Here is a 19,512-nt window from a genome sequence, read left to right on the forward strand (position 1 = left end):
AAACAATTTTAATCAGATTTGTAAGGCATGACCTTCCTTGAACAAATCCATGCCTTTCCAAGTGACAGTTTATCCTATCTCTCAGTATTGATTCTAATAGTTTGCCCACCACCAAGGTAAGACTGACCGGCCTATAACTGTTCAGCTTTTCCCTCGTACCCTTTTTAAACAATGGTACTACGTTTGCAGTCTTCCGGTCCTCCGGTACCTCCCCTGTATCTAGTGAGGATTGGAAAATGATCCTCAGAGCATCCGCTATTTCCTTCCTGGCTTCCTTCAATAGCCTAGCAAACAATCCATCCGGCCCTGGTGACTTATCAACTTTCAAGGATTCCAATCCCTCTAGTACTTCCTCTCTCATTATGTTTACCGTATCCAATATTTCACACCTCTCCTCTTTAACTACTACATCTGGATCATCCCTTTCCTTTGTGAATACGGAGACAAAATATTCATTTAAAACCCCACCCACATCCTCTGCTTCTACACACAAGTTACCCTTAACTTCCCTGATAGGTCCCCACCTTTTTCTTAGCTATCCTCTTGTTCTTAATGTACTGATAAAACATCTTTGGGTTTTCTTTAATCTTACTGGCTAATATTTTTTCATGCTCTCTCTTTGCTTTCCTTATTTCCTTTTTTACATCATCCCTGTACTTTCTATACTCCTCTCGGCTTTCTGCAGTATTTAGTTTTCTGTGACAGTCATAAGCTTTCTTTCTCTGCTTTATTTTGCCCCGTATACATCTAGACAACCAGGGGGCTCTAAATTTGGCAGTGCACTCTTTTTCTTTGAGGGGACGTGTCTGCATTGTACCCGAAGAATTTCACTTTTTAGTGCCTCCCACTGGCTTGCCACTGATTTCTCCTCAAGTAGTTGTGTCCAGTCCACTTCTGCCAAATCACCTCTTGGTTCTGTAAAATTTGCCTTCCCCCAATTTAAAACATTTACTCCTGATTTAACTCTATCCTTTTCCATAATAATGCTAAAACTAACTGAATTGTGGTCACTATCCCCAATATGGTCACTCACTGTCACTTCACCCACTTGCCCATCTTCATTTCCCAGGACTAAATCTAGAATTGCATCCCCTCTTGTTGGGCTTGTCACGCACTGGCTAAAAAAGTTCTCCTGGGCACCGATCAAGAATTTTGCACCCTCTGTGCCCCTCACACTGTTTGAATCCCAGTTGATGTTAGGGTGGTTGAAGTCCCCTATTATTGCCCTCTTATTTTTGCACTCAGAAATTTGCCTACATATTTGTTCCTCTATCTCCCTTTCGCTATTCGGGGGTCTATAGTACACTCCTAGTGGTGTGACTGCCCCTTTTTTTTTTATTTCTTAGCTCGACCCATATGGCCACGATTGATGATCCATTTAGCATATCATCCCTTCTCACAACTGCAATTGATTCTTTAACCAATAATGCTACCCCCCCCTCCTTTTTTATCACCCACTCCATCCTGCCTGAAAACTCTATCCAATTATCCCGCTCTTTAAGCCAGGTTTCCGTTATAGCAATGATATCATGATGCCATGTGTCTATCTGTGCCCTTAGCTCATCTGCTTTGTTTGTAATACTTCTTGCATTGAAGTATATACCCTTTAACCCAGTCAAATTCCTGTGCTGAACACTATTTAGCCTTTGCTTCTTTTGCCTTTGAAACGCTAACTTCGTCACTAACTGCTTTTCTACTTCCCTTTTCCGGTCTGAATTTGTCCTATTTGTACCTGCCCTTTGGTTCCCATCCCCCTGCCATACTAGTTTAAACCTTCCCCAACAGAACTAGCAAATGTCCCCTCGAGGATATTGGTCCCAGTTCTGCTTGGGTGCAACCCATCCAGCTTATACAGATCCCACCTTTCCCAGAATTGGTCCCAATGCCTTAGGAATTTAAACCCCTCCCTCCTACACCATCTCTCAAGTCACGCATTAATTTGGTCTATTCTCCTATTTCTGCTCTCGCTAGCACGTGGCACTGGGAGTAATCCTGAGATTACTACCTTAGAGGTCCTGCTTTTTAATTTATTTCCTAACCCCCTATATTCTGTTTGCAGGACCTCATCCCTTTTTTTAACCAATGTCGTTGGTACCGATATGGACCACGACCTCTGGCTATTCACCCTCCCCTTCAGAACGTCCTACAGCCGCTCCATGACATCCTTGACCCTAGCAACAGGGAGGCAACATACCATCTGGAATCACGTCTGCGGCCGCAGAAACGCCTATCTGTTCCCCTTACGATGGAATCCCCCATCACTATTCCATTGTTTTTCCTCCCCTCCTGTGCAGCTGAGTCACTTGTGGTGCCACGGTCTTGGCTCTTTCTGCATTCCCCTCTCGCTACTCCTTTGGTAACTTCTCTTCCATCAAGCACCTCACCTTGTTTCATCCCTCACCTTTCCTTTAAAATCTTTACTGTATACCCCCAACCTAGCCCTGAACCTGCATCTGTCCCTAGGTCCCCCAAGCCCCATCGCAAGTTTGTCCACGATATATCAGCCCTCATTTCCTACTTCCGCATTGAACGACGACTCATCTCGGTCATTTCAATCTTCACCTCAGCTTCCCTTTTCTTCTCTCCTCTGAATTCAGTGTTTTCTTGTCCTCCCTAAACCACGCCCCCCCATATTATCTCTCCGACCAAAATTCACAGCCACCCCCACAACAGTGACATCTCCCATGGTCTCTCTATTTCCAGAGGGTCTCAAATCAATGACAAGGCTATCTCTGTCCACTTTCTTGTATCCACCCTCGCTTCTATTCCCCTTGCCCCCTTCGAACCCAGCTTTCCTTTGCGTCCACCCCTGGAAAAAAACTCTCTGCCATGTCACTTACAACTGCACTTTCAAACTCCCAACTGCCTAGCCTTTAACTTACCATTCAGCACGATACTCTGCAACCATCAATTTGCTTAACCACTCACTCACCTCCTTTGATGCCCTTGTCCCCAAGCAAAACATATGCTCTCTTCATCCCAGTCGTTCCCTCTGCTTTGGCCCTTATCTTCACTCCCTCAAGTTCAAGAGAACCGAGCATATCTGATATACAAATAGTTTAGGCATCTATCACCAGATCTGACTGAATCGCATCAAGCCTCACTCTCCTCTGCCAAAACTCCCCAGGCTCATCCTGGAGAGAAAAGATTGCCCTGACTTCTTTTCTCCACTAATAACCGTCTCCTTAAATCCCTCCAACTCCCTCCATCCTCAGTTCCAACAAGTGCAGAAGGAGCTCTTGAACTTCTTTGTCACCATGATTGAGACCATCCATTTACCTATCTCTGCTGTTTCTCCTCCTTCCCCTTGCCGACCAAGCCAAACCTACCCATGGCCCTCCCCCACCCTAGCCCTGAACCTGCAACTGTCTCTACTTTCTAAACTATCTGCCCTCATGCCTTCTCCAGCTCATCTTGTCAATGAGACCCACCTCCTGCTCCCTTGACCCTATTCCTACTAAACTGCTAACCTTCCTGACCCCCATGCTACATGACATTGTAAATGGATATCTCACTGCATCTATTGACCCCCTCCCTTTCAAAACTGTCGTAATCTCAAAAAGCCCACCCTTGACACCTCTGTCCTGGCAAACTGATGCCCCATCTCCATTCTATTCACTCTCCAAAGTCCTTGAATGTGTTGGCACGTCCCAATTTTCATTTCCATCTTTCTTTCAACTCTGTTTGAATCTTTGCAATCAGATTTCTGCCCCTGCCACAGCATTGATACAGCCCAAACCAAAGTCACAAATGACATCCACTGTGACTGTGATGTAGTGTCCCTCCTCATCCTCACTGCAACCTTTGACAGGGTTAACTACACCATCCTCCTTCAATGCCTCTCCTCCTTTGTACAGCTCAGGGAGACTGCCCTCACTTTGTTCCACACTCACCCATCTGATCATAGCCAGGGCATTGCCAGCTATGGCTTATCTTGCTGCCCCTATTCCTTGGAAGGACCCTAGGATCTATCCGTGGCTCCCTCCTTTTTCTTATCTACTCGCCATTCTTTGAAGACATGATCTGAAGACATGGGGTTGCCATCCATATATACACTAATGACACCCACCTCTACCTCTCAAACCAACTTTCTCGACCTTCCACTGTCTCTGTGCTCTCAGCCGATATACAGTCTTGGATGAGCCACAATTTCCTTCAGTTAAACATTTAGAAGACTAAAGCCATTGTCTTCAACCCCCACCACAAACTCTCCCAGGAAACTCTCTCAGGTTGAACCAGACTGTAACCGTGGCAACCTATTTGACCTCGATCTCAGCTTCTTGAAGTGTGGGATCAGCAATAAAAGGGGGAGCGAGAGGGGACAGAGCAGAGGGTGGGATCAGCAATAACAGGAGGAGTGAGAGAAGACCAACAGCAGAGCAGGGATCGGCGATAAAAGGAGGAGCGGGAGAGGAGAGATTGATCGATCGGAGCGCGGGATCAGCGATAAAAGGAGTGAGAGAGGAGAAATCGATCAGAGCACAAAATCAGTGATAAAAATGAGCAGCAAGAGGAGTGCGGAGCACGAGATCGGCGATAAAAGGAAGAGAGAGAGAGAGAGAGAGAGAGAGAAAGGAGAGAAGCGTGGAAACGGCAATAAAAGGAGCGAGAGGAGAGGGAGCGAAGCATGGGAGAGAGGTGAAAAAACACCTAAAATGTCAGACAAGGGAAGGAGCTGATTGGTGTGTGCCTGGTGAGTGTTTTTTTTAAAGTCTTCAAGTTTATTTTTGTTAAGTTTAGTTAATAATGTAATAAATCGAGGCATGGCAGGACAGCTCAGACCCTCTGAATGCATGGCCTATGCCATGTGGGAACTCCAGGACGCTTCCCGTGTCCTGGCCAACCACAGGTGCAGGAAGGGTCATCAGCTGGAGGAGCTCGAGCTCCTGGAGGACCAGGCAGGTAGTGCAGGAGTCCCCTAAGGGCAACCCGCTCTCTAACCAGTATGCAGTTCTCAATATTGGTGAGGGAGGGGGTTCCTCTGGGGAGCGCAGCCAGAGCCAAGACCATAGCACCATGGGTGGCGCAGCAGTATGGGTGGGGGTGGGGGTGGGGGGAAGATCAGGAGAGCAATAGTGATTGGGGATTCTATAGTTCGGGGAACAAACAGGCGCGGCCGCAGACAAGATTCCAGGATGGTATGTTGCCTCCCTGGTGCCAGGGTCAAGGATGTTACCAAGCGGCTGCAGAACATTCTGGAGGGGGAGGGTGTACAGCCAGAGATCGTGGTCCATATCGGTACCAATGACATAGGTAGTACGAGGAATGAGGTTCTGCAGGAAGATTTTAAGGAGTTAGGAAAGAGATTAATAAAGCAGGACCTCAAAAGGTAGTAATCTCTGGATTACTCCCAGTGCCACGCGCTAGCAGTATAAAAATAGGAGGATAGAGACGATGAATGCATGGCTGGAAAGATGGTGCAGGAGGGAGGGCTTTAGATTCCTGGGGCATTGGGACCAGTTCTAGGGAAGGTGGGACCTGTACAAGCCGGACAGGTTGCATCTCAACAGGGCTGGGACCAATATCCTTGCGGGGAGGTTTGCTAGTGCTGTTGGGGAGGGTTTAAACTAGCTTGGCAGGAGGATGGGAACCTGAGCGTAGATTCAGAAGGGAGAGAAGCAGAGCTGGAAATGGAAGGCAGAAAATTAGTAAGTGAGTTTGGAAGGCAGAGGAAACAAAGGTTAGAAACTAGACAACAAAGGAGTTTAGCAGTGCTTAATGGTATATACCTCAATACAAGGAGCATAGCGAATAAGGCAGATGAGCTGAGGGCACAGACAGACACGTGCAAATATGATATCTTAGCTATTACAGAAACATGGTTTAAATGGGCAGGAATGGCAGCTCAACATTCCTGGTTAGAGTTTTCAGACAAGATAGAGAGGGAGTATAAAAGGAGGGGGGTGGCAATATTGGTTAAAGAAACAATTACGACTATGAGGAGGGATGATATGTTATCAAATGAGGCCATATGGGTTGAGCTAAAGAACAAAAAAAGGGGCAGTCACACTCCTGGAAGTGTACTATAGACCCCCAAACAGTCAGAGGGAGATAGAAGAGCAAATATGTAGGCAAATTTCTGAGAAGTGCAAAAACAATCGGGCAGTAATAGTAGGGGATTTCAACTACCCTTATATTAACTGGGATACAATCAGTGCAAAAGGAATAGAGAGCGCAGAATTCTTAAATTGCATTCAGGAGCACTTTTTTTTCAGCCAGTATGTAGCAAGCCCAACAAGAGGGAAGCAGTTCTGGATTTAGTTTTGGGGAATGAAGCTGGGCAGGTGGAAGGAGTATCAGTGGGAGAGCATTTTGGTGGTGGTGATCATAATTCAGTTAGATTTAGCATAGCTATCAAAAAGGACAGAGATAGAACAGGAGTAAAAGTTCTCAATTGGAGAAAGGCCAATTTTACTAAGCTGAGAAGTGATTTAGCAAAAGTGAACTAGCAACAGCTACTCGGAGGTAAATCAGTGTCAGAGCAGTGATTTAGCAAAAGTGAACTAGCAACAGCTACTCGGAGGTAAATCAGTGTCAGAGCAGTGGGAGGCATTCAAGGGGTTCAGAGTAAACATATTGCCACAAAGAAAACTGGTGGGACTGCCAAATCTAGAGTCCCCGGAAGACAAGGAGCATATAGGGTAAGATAAAGCAAAAAAGGGAAGCTTATGTCAGACACCAAGAGCTCAATACTGCAGAAAGCCTAGAGGAGTGTAGAAAGTGCAGGGATGAAATTAAAAAGGAAATTAGGAAAGCAAAGAGAGGGCATGAAAAAATTCTGGCAAGTAAAATTAAGAAAAACCCAAAAATGTTTTATAAATTCATAAAGAGCAAGATAATAACTAAGGAAAGAATAGGACCTATTAGAGACCAAAAAGGTAACCTATGTGTGGAGGCGGAAGATGTGGGTATGGTTCTTAATGAATGCTTTGAGTCTGTCTTCACAAAAGATGGGGACGATGCAGACATTGTGGTTAAGGAGGAAAATAGATAAATCGCCTGGCCCGGATGAAATGTATCCCAGGCTGCTAAGAGGAGCAAGAAAATAGCAGAGGCTCTGACCATCATTTTCTAATCCTCCCTGGCTACAGGCATGGTGCCGGAGGATTGGAGGACTGCTAACATTGTACCGTTGTTTAAAAAAGAAGAAAGAGATAGACCAAGTAATTATAGGTCAGTCTAACCTCGGTGATGGGCAAATTATTGGAATCGATTCTGAGGGACAGCATAAATCGTCATTTAGAAAGGCACGGGTTAATCAAGGACAGTCAGTATGGATTTGTTCAGGGAAAGTCGTGTCTGACTAACATGATTGTATTTTTTGAGCAGGTAACAAGGAGGGTCCATGAGGGTAATGCGTTCGATGTCGTGTACATGGCTTTTAGCAAAGCTTTTGAAAAGGTCCTACATGGCAGACTGGTCAAAAAAGTAAAAGCCCATGGGATCCAAGGGAAAGTTGCTAGTTGGATCCAAAAAATTGGCTCAGTGGCAGGAAACAAAGGGTAATGGTTGACTGGTGTTTCTGCTACTGGAAGGCTGTTTCCAGTGGGATCCTGCAAGGCTCAGTACTAGGTCCCTTGCTTTTTGTGGTATATATTAATGATTTGGACTTGAATGTGGGGGGCATGATCAAGAAGTTTGCAGATGATACAAAAATTGGCCGTGTGGTTGATAGTGAGGAGGAAAGCTGTAGACTGCAGGAAGATATCAATGGACTGGTCAGGTGGGCAGAAAAGTGGCAAATGGAATTCATCCAGAGAGGTGTGAGGCAACGCATTTGGGAAGGGCAAACAAGAGAGTACACAATAAATGGGAGGATACTGATAGGTGTAGAGAAACAAAGGGACCTTGGAGTGCATGACCACAGATCCCTGAAGGTATCAGGATCGGGAGATAAGGTGGTTAAGAAGGCCTGTGGGATACTTTCCTTTATTAGCCGAGGCATAGAATATAAGAGCAGAGAGGTTATGCTAGAACTGTGTAAAACATTAGTTAGGCCATAGCTTGAGTACTGCGTACAGTTCTGCTCACCACATTACAAGAAAGATGTGATTGGTGCACTGGAGAGGGTACAGAGGAGATTTACGGGGATGTTGCCAGGGCTGGAGAATTTTAGCTATGAGAAAAGATTGGATCGGCTGGGGTTGTTTTCTTTGGAACAAAGGAGGCTGAGGGGAGATTTAATTGAGGTATATAAAATTATGACAGGACTAGATAGAGTGGATAAGGAGGACCTATTTCCCTTAGCAGAGGGGTCAGTGACCAGGGGGCATAGATTTAAAGTAATTGGTGGAAGGATTAGATGGGAGCTGAGGAGAAATTTTTTCACCCAGAGTGTGGTGGGGGTCTGGAACTCACTGCCTGAAAGGGTGGTAGAGGCAGAAACCCTGAACTCATATTTAAAAAGTACTTAGATTGCACTTGAAGTGCCGTAACCTACAGGGCTACGGACCAAGTGCTGGAAAGTGGGATTAAGCTGAATAGCTCTTTCTCGGCCAGCACGGGCACAATGGGCCGAATAGCCTCCTTCTGTGCCGTAACTTTCTATGATTCTGACATCATATCCTCCCCATTACAAAGATCACCTACTTTTAACTGCATGTCATTGCCCATCCTCACCAACCTCAGTCCATCTGCTGCTAATACCCTCATTCATGCTTTTATCACCTCCAGACATTACCACTCCAATGTTCTCCTGGCTGGCCTCACATCCTCCACCCTCATCAGTTCATATCTGCATCAAGGCCCATTCACCCATTAATTACCCCTATCCTTGCTGACCTACATTGGCTCCTGGTCCCCCAACACCTCAATTTAAAATTCTCATTCTCATGTTTAAATTCCTTCATGACCTCACCTTTCCGTCACTAATTTCCTCCAGCCCTACCAGATCCCCAATCCAAAACTCCCTGTTCCTCTGAATCTGGCCTTTTGTGCACCCCCTCTTCAACCCACCATTAGCAGCCATCCCATCAGCTGTCTAGCCCCAAAGCTCTGCAATTCTCACCCCAAACCCTTCCGCTTCTCCACCTCCCTCTTCTCCATTAAGACCCTCCTTATATCACACCTCTCTGAGCAAGTTTTTGGTCATTCCTCCTAATAACATCTTCCTTGACTCTGTCCATTTATCTGATTACGCCTCAGTGAAGGGCCTTATCCTATGTAAAAGGTGCTATAGAATTGCAGAGCATAGGATTGTGCCGATTTTGTATAAATATAACTTTTTGGATATAGTTAACTCATACCCAACACAGCTTCACATAGTTAAGATTTTAAATATTTGACTGATATTTGAAAATTAGGAATAGTTATTAACTTACACTGCCATACCACTCTGGAACTCTTCTGTTGCCTGGCTGTAGATTGTTATAGCAACACGTGCATCAGCATCAAAGGTGAACTCCACACTGTATAGCACTTTTGGCTTCGTATTCTCTTCAGTCGGACTGTCAGCTTCATCTTTATACCTGCAAGAGAATAAATATAAATATATACACACACCAGCAGATATTAACTTCTGTTCATTGCAATTATATAGGTACTGTTAAGTACCACTGTTTAAGTGCCCAGTGCATATCACAACACAGGATTTTTTTTTTTTAAGTTTTAGCACTTTTGCGAGGAGGGAAGAAAAAAGTTGATGTCTTCGTTTACATAGTATATGGTGGCCTATCTAACCTTTTCCACCCTCACCCACCTGCAACTAGAGAGCATTAGCATTCTTTTCAAATGGTATACTTGAAATTTCAGTGCCATAAAAATACAAAAGTAACCTTCACTTTAACTTAATCCTAGTACACCCACAAAACAAATTTAACAAGTCAATCTAACTGTGGCCATGTTACCTACGAACAGCACATGTCACTTGGTACCTGTCCATTTATTCTCTCAGTCACAAATTAATACAAATCCCTTTTTAAAAAAAAAGTTAGACATATTCCCATCCAAACCTGAAGGACCCACAATAGACTGATAGAATTCCGAGAAGCTACTAGTAATGACTCATCATTAAACCAAGGCTCCAGCCACCTGTTCAGGTGGCCGTAAAAGATCCCATTGCATCATTTGAAGAAAAGCAGTGCAATTCTCCCCATGTCCTCATCAACATTCCTCCCTCAACCAATACCGAAATAGATTATCTGGTCATTTATCTCATTTGCTGTTTTAGAATGATATAGCAAAGGAGGCTGTTCGGCCCATCGTGTCTGTGCTGGCTCACTGAAAGAACTATCTAATTAGTCCCACTCCCCTGCTCTTTCCTCACAGCCCTGATCATTTTTCCCCTTCAAGTATTTATCCAATTCCCTTTTGAAAGTTATTATTGAATCTGCTTCCAACACCTTTTCAGGCAGTGCATTCCAGATCATAACAACTCGCTGCGTAACAAAATTTCTCATGTTACCTACCTCTGGTTCTTTTGACAATTACCTCAAATCTGTGTTCTCTGGTTACCGACCCTTCTGCCACTGGCAACAGTTTCTCCTTTTTTACTCTATCAAAACCCTTAATGATTTTGAACACCTCTATCAAATTTCCCCTTAACCTTCTCTACCCTAAGGAGAAGCCCAGTTCGTCTAGTGGCTCCATGTAACTGAAGTCTTTCATCCCTGGTACCATTCTAGTAAAGCTCTTATGCATCCTCTCGAAGGCCTCCACATCCTTCCTAAAGTGTGGTGCCCAGAACTGGCCACAATACTCCAGCTGGGGCCTAACCAGTGTTTTATAAAGGTTTAGCGTAACTTCCTTGCTTTTGTACTCTTATGCCCCTATTAATAAAGCCCAGGATCCCATCTGCTTTTTTAAACAGCCTTCTCAACTCGTCCTGCCACCTTCAAAGATTTGTGATGTGCATCCCCAGGTCTCCCTGTTCCTGCACCCCCTTTAAAATTGTACCATTTAGTTCATATTGTCCCTCCTCATTCTTACATAAGAACATAAATAGGAGCAGGCCCCTCGAGCCTGCTCCGCCATTCAACAAGATCATGGCTGATCATCTACTTCAATGCCATTTTCCTGCACCATCCCCATATTCCTTGATGCCTTTAATATCTAAAAATCTATCAATCTCTGTTTTGAATATACTCAATAACTGAGCCTCCACAGCCTTCTGGGGTAGACAATTCCAAAGATTCACCACCTTCTGAGTAAAGAAATTTCTCCTCATCCCAGTCCTAAATGGTCTACCCCTTATTCTGAGACTGTGACCCCTGGTTCTAGACTCCCCAGCCAGGGGAATCATCCTCCTTGCATCTATCCTGTCGAGCCCTGTAAGAATTTTGTATGTTTCAATGAGATCACCTCTCATTCTTCTAAACTCTAGAGAATACAGGCCTAAGTCTACTCAACCTCTCCTCATAAGACAATCCCGCCAGCGCAGGAATCAGTCTGGTGAACCTTTGTTGCACTCCCTCTATGGCAAGTATATCTTTTCTTAGGTAAGGAGACCAAAATTGTATAAATTACTCCAGGTGCAGTCTCACCAAAGCCCTATATAATTGCAGTAAGACATCTTTACTCCAGTATTCAAATCCTCTTGAAATAAAGGCCAACATACCATTTGCCTTCCTAATTGCTTGCTGCACCTGCATGTTAGCTTTCAGTGACTCATATACAAGGACACCCAGGTCCCTTTGAACATAAACATTTCCCAATCTCCCACCATTCCTACCAGAATGAATCACTTCACACTTCTCTGTGTTAAATTTCATCTGCTATGTGTCTGCCCATTTCACCAGTCTGTCTATGCCCTTGTGAAGTCATTTACCATCCTCCTCACTGTTTACTAAATTTCCAAGATTCGTGTCAACTGCAAACTTTGAAATTATGCCCTGTATACCCAAGACCAAGTCATTAACATATCAAAAAGGGCAGTGGTCCCCTGGGGAACACTACTGTATACTTCCCTCCAGTCTGAAAAACATTCACCACTACTCTCTGCTTTCTGTCCCTTAGTCAATTTTGTATCCATGTAGCCATTGCTCCTTTAATCCCTTGTGCATCAATTTTACTAACAAGTCTACTATGTAGTACTTCATCAAACGCCTTTTGAAAGTCCATATACACATCAACCCTCTCCATGACTTCAAAGAACTCAATCAAGTTGGTCAAACAAGAGCTGACACAGACTCGATGGGCCAAATGGCCTCCTTCCATGCTGCCACCTTTCTGTGATTCTAAGATTTGTCTGTAACAAATGTGGGACCTTGCTGTGTGCAAACAGCTTGCTGCGTTTGACTACAAAACCAGAGACACTACATCTCAAAAGCAATTGGTTATTGGTTATTAAGTGCTTTGGGATATACAAATGCAAATTCTTTCTTTACATGATAAGGTATGCTATTCTGCACTACACTATTTGTGCTGTTCAATGAAATATGAACAGAAGGTGTACTTTGGATAGGAAAACGAATGCCAAATTTCAATCACAATGTGTTTGGTTAGTGTTTATAATGAATGAGTCACCATGGAAATTTTTATTCCTCTTTGCAAAGGCATGCTTTTCAATAAAATGGCTCATTGTGTTATGAAGGTTAATGATGGAGTTGCTTTCCTACGTACTGGGAGAACCTACATAAATCTAATTAGTTGTAGGCTACTAACATATCCAAAAAGGGCTAGATTCTGCCATTAACAATCAGAACCATTCTAAGCATTTTATTTACTTAAAACATTCTATAACATCAATTCAGCAATTCTAAGACCTCAAAAGGCACACCAGTTCCGTCATGACAGGCAAGAAGGCATAAGTTTGTCTTAAATGTCTGCAATTCCCCAATCAAGAAATTTCCCTAATTTAAAATACTACTACTTGGCAGCCCAACTCCAAAAAATTGCGGCCTGTAATTTGGCCTCCGATATGATTAATGACAATGAAAACTGGAGCCTACTTGCCAACCCTCTACACAACATACCCCTCCACAGAAAGCTAACAGGAGCCTAGAAGTAACCTATACAGCATCAACACTATCAGCCTGGAAACAGTCTTACTGGCCTAATCTGGTGATACCAAAAAACCTCTTTGGGCCTATGAGCTCTTTCTCCAATTTGACACAATGGAGAACTCTCAGAATCGTTGGTTACAGATGGTCTCTGAGCTTGTCACAAGAAAACTATCACTAGACTATGTCATGTCATCCTCACAAGAAATGTTGAGGCTGTCCAACAGTTAGCTGACTGATCTACCCCACCCAATATGGCCTATAATTACCTCTAGTTCCAAATTAGGTCTTGCCTCTAAGACCTAACAACCATTTGTTATCTCTGATTGCAAGCTAATGTAGAACAACATCTCCACTGACTTGAGTGGCATCATAAATATGTATTAACCCTGTGCAACAAGGCTTTGGCCAGCAATTAGAGAAGGAATGGCAGATTCTGAACTGCAAAACAATTAACAGGAGATCGTAACACCTAACATATTGCACCCCACACAAACTCGAGTTCCAACACTCCCAGAAGGATGATCGCTGAAGAGGCCCTGGTCAGAGAAGCACACTATTGGACAAGCTCTAATTGTGTCTCTGCACCCCAACCATTTGGACAACGACGACGAACATAACTAGCCTTACAATCCCTGTGAACCTAGCCTCATGCCTGCTAGACCTACCAACTGGAAAGCAACCCTCACTCCCCTTCAGCATACAGACTGGCACACTTTCAATGTTAGCTGATAGAAGATGAATTCCACAGTGTGAAGAAGTGTAACACACCCCACAATAAACGTATACCATCTGAATTGATGAAGTACAATATTCTGGAGTCCAGCAATTACCAAGCAGCCTATGGTTCTACACGCCGTAGCCCCAGGCAGCCTAAAAAGAAAAGCCTCTTCCCTCATAAATGCCAAGCACCTCCAAAAGGAGAGCACTGGTGGAGTCTTCTTGCTGCCGACAATTACACATGTTCGCAGAGCCTTTTCCAAAGCATAAAAATGCATATAAGATCTCTGAAGTATGTTCTTTTTTCTAAACTTGACCTTATCTTCAAAAAGGATGATTGGGACCATGAACGCAGTATTCCAGATGGGGTCTGACCAAGGCTCTGTATAACAGAGGCGTCTGACATTGAAAGTGAGCCAGTCTGTATGCTGAAGGGGAGTGAGGGTTGCTTTCCAGTTGGTAGGTCTAGCAGGCATGAGGCTAGGTTTACAGGGATTGTAAGGCTAGTTATGTTCGTCGTCGTTGTCCACTTTTCCAGCTTCCACCCTAACCACGTCAAAGAGGCCATCCCCTATGGACAGGCCCTGCGAATACACAGGGTCTGCTCAGACGAGGAGGAACGCGATGGACACCTACAGACGCTGAAAGACGCCCTGGTAAGAACGGGATATGATGCTCGACTCATCGATCGACAATTCAGACGGGCCACAGCGAAAAATCACGTAGACCTCCTCAGAAGACTAACACAGGACGCAACCAACAGAGTACCCTTCGTCGTCCAGTACTTCCCCGGAGCGGAGAAACTACGCCATGTTCTCCGCAGCCTTCAACATGTCATCAATGATGACGAACACCTCGCTATGGCCATCCCCACACCTCCACTACTCGCCTTTAAACAGTCACCCAACCTCAAACAAACCATCGTTCGCAGCAAATTACCCAGCCTTCAGGAGAACAGCGTCCACGACACCACACAACCCTGCCACGGTAATCTCTGCAAGACATGCCAGATCATCGACACAGATACCACCATCACACGAGAGGACACCACCCACCAGGTGCATGGTTCATACTCCTGTGACTCGGCCAACGTTGTCTACCTCATACGTTGCAGGAAAGGATGCCCCAGAGCATGGTACATTGGCGAGACCATGCAGACGCTGCGACAACGGATGAACGGACACCGCGCAACAATCGCCAAACAGGAGGGTGCTCTCCGTCGGGGAACACTTCAGCAGTCAGGGACATTCAGCCACCGACCTTCGGGTAAGCATACTCCAAGGCGGCCTTCGAGACACACGACAACGCAAAATCGTCGAGCAGAAATTGATAGCCAAGTTCCGCACCCATGAGGACGGCCTCAACCGGGATCTTGGGCTCATGTCACACTACACGTAACCCCACCAGCGAACAAATGTTATCTGTTTTTAATATAACGGGTCATTGACTGTCTTCCTTCTCTCTCTCTCTCTCTCTCTCTCTCTTTTTTTTTTGAGGGTTTGTATATTCGGTGGCCTTTTTAGGTGACACCTTTCTGTCTGCTCACTGTGATTGCCTTGGCAACGGACAGTAATCACCAGGCATTGTTCTGGGATTTTAAAATGCGAAGGATTCGAAAATGTCATTTCCATACCGTTCACCTGAGGAAGGAGGAAGCCTCCGAAAGCTTGTGGAATTAAAAATAAATTTGTTGGACTATAACTTGGTGTTGTAAAATTGTTTACAATTGTCAACCCCAGTCCATCTCCTCCACATCCTGTATAACAGAAGTGCTGCTTGCTAACTTTTGAATTCCAACCCCTTGAGAAAAAGGCCAACATTCCATTAACCTGTGCACTAACTTGTAGTGATTCGTGTACATGAATACCTTTGCTGCCACAGCCCCATGTCTCTCACCATTTAGAAAATATTCTGATCTGTCTTGCTCAGATCCAAATTCACACTTACTCACATTGAGCTCCATCTGCCATAGTTTTGCCCACTCACTTAGTCTGTCTGTATTCATTTGTAACTTCTTGCTCCCATCTATACAACCTATGCTGCCTAACTTAGTATCATCTGCAAACTTGAATATACAACTCTCTATTCTTTCATCCAAGTGATTGATGTATATGGTAAAAAGCTGAAGCTCCAGTACAGATCCCTGGAGAACACCACATGTCACATCCCGTCAATCAGAGTACATACCCTTTACCCTCACTCTCTGTCTCCTGCCTCCCAACCTATTATTGATCCATGTCATACCTACAGTTCCATGCGCTCTTAATTTTGCTAATAATCTTGTGTGGAACCTTATCAGATGCCTTCTGGAAGTCCATCTGGAATACATCCATGGACACTTTCCCATTCACCATACTAGTGACCTCCTCAAAAAATTCAACTAGATTAGTCAGACATGACAAACCCTTCACAAATCCATGCTGACTATTTGATTAGCTCATACTTGTCCAAGTGCTCAGTCACTTTGTCCCTAATGATAGTTCCCAGTAACTTCCCCACAATTGATGTTAAACTAACAGGTCTGTAGTTACCTGGTTTCTCCCTCCTTCCCTTCTTAGATGGAGTGATATTTGCAATTTTCCAGTCCAAGGGCACAATTCCCAAATCTAGAGAGCTTTGGAAAATTCTGACGAACGCACCTGCAAGTTCCTCACCTATTTCTTTTTAAGACCCTGGGGTGGAAACCATCAGGTCCTAGAGATGTGACTATCTTAAATATTATTTTCTGCACTACCACTTTTCAACTGTATTAAATCAACTAAGTTCCTCCCTTTTCAGGATCCCTTGTACTGCTAGCATTTTGTCCTCTTTCTCCACTGTGAAAACAGATACAAAGTACTCATTTAACAAGTCTGCCATTTCCTTATTATCGATTATAGTATCGCCTGCAATCATCCTCAATGAGTCCGCATTCCCCATTACCACTCTCTTTCTCAATATATTTCTAAAAACTTTTACTGCTAACTTTGCTATCCCGTGCAAATTTTTAAAAATATTCCCTTTTTCTACCTTGTTAGTTTCTTTGTATCCCTTTGTTGCTTTTTGTAGCTCGCCCAGTCCGCTGCATTTCCATTTTTTCGTAGATTTATGTAAGCCTTTTCTTTTATCTTGATACTGTCTCTTGTCTCATTTGTTGACCATGGTTGCTTAACTGCACAAGTGGAGCTTTTGTCTTTTAGGATATGTAATGGTTTTGTATAGTACCAAATACTTTTTTGAATAATTCCCACTGTTTGTCTGAAGGTTTAATCATTAACAGCTCACCCCAGTTCACTGCAGGCAGTTCATTACTCATTCCTTTGAAGTTTGCCTTACTTCGATTTAAAACTTTGAGTTGTGACTCACCCTTCTCCCTCTCAAACCTAACATCAAATTCCAACATATTATGTTCAGTATTTGCAAGATGCACCCTTACCGTCAGATTGTTAATAATTCTGGTTTGTTACTAATCACTAAATCCAGTACAGCCTGTACTCTTGTTGCTTCTAAAACATCTTGGGCCAGAATTTACTGTATAAGAATATAGTAACATAAGAAATAGGAACAGGAGTAGACCACATGGCCCCCTGAGCCTACTTCCCCTTTCAATCAGATCATGACAGACCTTCAACCCCAACTCCACTTTCCTGTCTGATCCTCATATCCCTTGATTCCCCTAGAGTCCAGAAATCTGTATATCTCAGCCTTGAATGTATTCAGTGACTCAGCAGCCACAGCTCTCTGGGGTAGAGAATTCCAAAGATTCACAACCCTCTGAGTGAGGAAATTCCTCCTCATCTCAATCTTAAATGGCCTTATCCTGCAACTATGTCCTGTAGTTCTAGACTCTCCAGCCATGGAAAACAAACTCTCAGCATCTACCCCATCAAGCCCCCTCAGAATCTTATATGTTTCAATGAGATCACCTCTCATCCTTCTAAGCTCCAGAGAGTATAGGCCCATTCTACTTAAACTCATTTCATAGGACAATCCTCACACCGCAGGAATTACTCTAGTGAATCTTCGTGCACCGCCTCTAAGGCAAGTATATCCTTCCGTAGATAAGGAAACCAAAGCTATACACAGTATTCCAGGTGAGGTCTCACCAAAGCCCTGTACAATTGTAGTAAGACTTCCTTACTGTCTTACTCCAACCCCCTTGCAATAAAGGCAAAGATGCCATTTGCTTTCCTAATTGCATGCTGTACCTACACACTAATATTTTGTGTTTCTTGTACAAGGACACCCAAGTCTCTCTGAACACCAACATTTAATAGTTTCGCACCATTTAAAAAATATTCTATTCTTCCTACCAAAGTGAACAACCTCACATTTCCCCACATTATACTCCATCTGCCATCTTCTTGCCGGCAAATGAATGGCACCTGCCATTCGTTAGACTTGCCCTTGCCCATTTAATTTCCATGAGACTTTGCACTGGAAGTGGTTATAAGTGGGCGATGGAAACGGTGCGGCGCCCTCTACAGGGCATCTGTGCAAACAGGGCAAGCAAAAGTGTATCTCCTTAACCAATCAGATTGGAGGCTTGTGAAATGAACAGTGCAGAGACTGAGCGAGGATTGGAAATTAGAAGAGTGAATTCAATGTCAAATCAGGTACAGAAAGCAAAATAAAGCGAGGGAAAGAAAAATTGGATTGAGTGCAACAAAAAGAGCAGAAGTAAAAAAAAAATGGAGATTTAATTTTTTTTAAAAATCTCCAACAATTAAAACCTGAAGGAATGAGATTCCACACTTGTAATAGTTAATTTTCAGTGTCAGATAGATTGTTTGGCAGTAAATAAGACTGTGGCGAGTTTACTTTATATCTACCATGCATGTACAGGGACTTCATGCCGTTCAATGCATTTGAATGGTGAGTCAGATAGCAAGATGCCGTTTTCACAAAGCTAACGGCGCATCTCGGACCGCAACTTCTGGATTTTGAGCGTTTAACCGCGCCTCTGCCCTCGCCTGAAGTTGCTGTGCGATTTGCGCGTAAGTAACTGTGAGCGCCGCAATCCTCACCGTTATTTTCACAACAAATTCTGGGCATTGCTCTAGAAAATGTCCCGAATACATTCTAGAAATTCATTGCCTGTACTTCTAAAGCTGTTCTGCTTCTCCCAATCTAGGTGAAAATTAAAATCTCCCATTATAATCACATTGCTTTTGCTACACATTTCCCTGATCTCCGCATGTAGACATCCCCCCCACTACATCAGTACTATAGACAACTCCTACTAGAGTGTTGGAACCTTTGTTGTTCCTCAACTCTATCCATAATGTTTCCACTGCCTGATCACCCTAACTGAAATCACTTCTTTCCATTACTGTAATTATGATTTTTATCATAGTAACATAGTACATGGTACAGCATAGGAGGAGGCCATTCGCCTGTGCCGGCTCTTTGAAGGAGTTATCCAATCAGTCCCATTCCCCTGCTCTTTCCCCATAGCCCTGTAAATTTTTCCCCTTCAACTATTTATCCAATTCCCTTTTGAAAATTACTATAGATTCTGCTTCCACCACCCTTTCAGACAGTGCATTCCCGATCATAACAACTTGCTGCGAAATATGTTTCCTCATGTCGCATCTGGTTCCTTTGCCAATCACCTTAAATCTGCGTCCTCTGGTTATGGACCCTTCTGCCACTGGAAATAGTTTCTCCTTATTTACTCTGTCAAAACCCTTCATGATTTTGAAAATCTCTATCACATCTATCCTTAACCTTCTCTGCTCTAAGTAGAACCACCCCAACTTCTCCAGTCTCTTCACATAACTGAAGTCCCACATCCCCGGTACCATTCTAGTAAATCTCTTCTGCACCCTCTCGAAGGCCTTGACATCCTTCCTAAAGTGTGGTGCCCAGAACT

At 43.9% G+C, this 19,512-nt stretch overlaps 1 protein-coding gene across 4 annotated transcripts in view; it reads right to left on the reverse strand.

Moving 5' to 3' along the window:
• LOC137340590 (E3 ubiquitin-protein ligase MGRN1-like) overlaps positions 1-19,512 on the reverse strand; it is a 186,157-nt gene that overhangs the window by 104,405 nt on the left and 62,240 nt on the right. For all 4 annotated transcript variants that reach the window (XM_068003141.1, XM_068003142.1, XM_068003140.1 and 1 more), the window contains exon 4: positions 9,321-9,467. In XM_068003141.1, coding sequence (XP_067859242.1) covers positions 9,321-9,467 — 147 coding nt within the window. The remainder of the gene's footprint in view (positions 1-9,320; positions 9,468-19,512) is intronic.

This window comes from Heptranchias perlo, chromosome 22 (genome assembly GCF_035084215.1).
Source record: "Heptranchias perlo isolate sHepPer1 chromosome 22, sHepPer1.hap1, whole genome shotgun sequence".
Lineage (NCBI taxonomy): Eukaryota > Metazoa > Chordata > Chondrichthyes > Hexanchiformes > Hexanchidae > Heptranchias > Heptranchias perlo.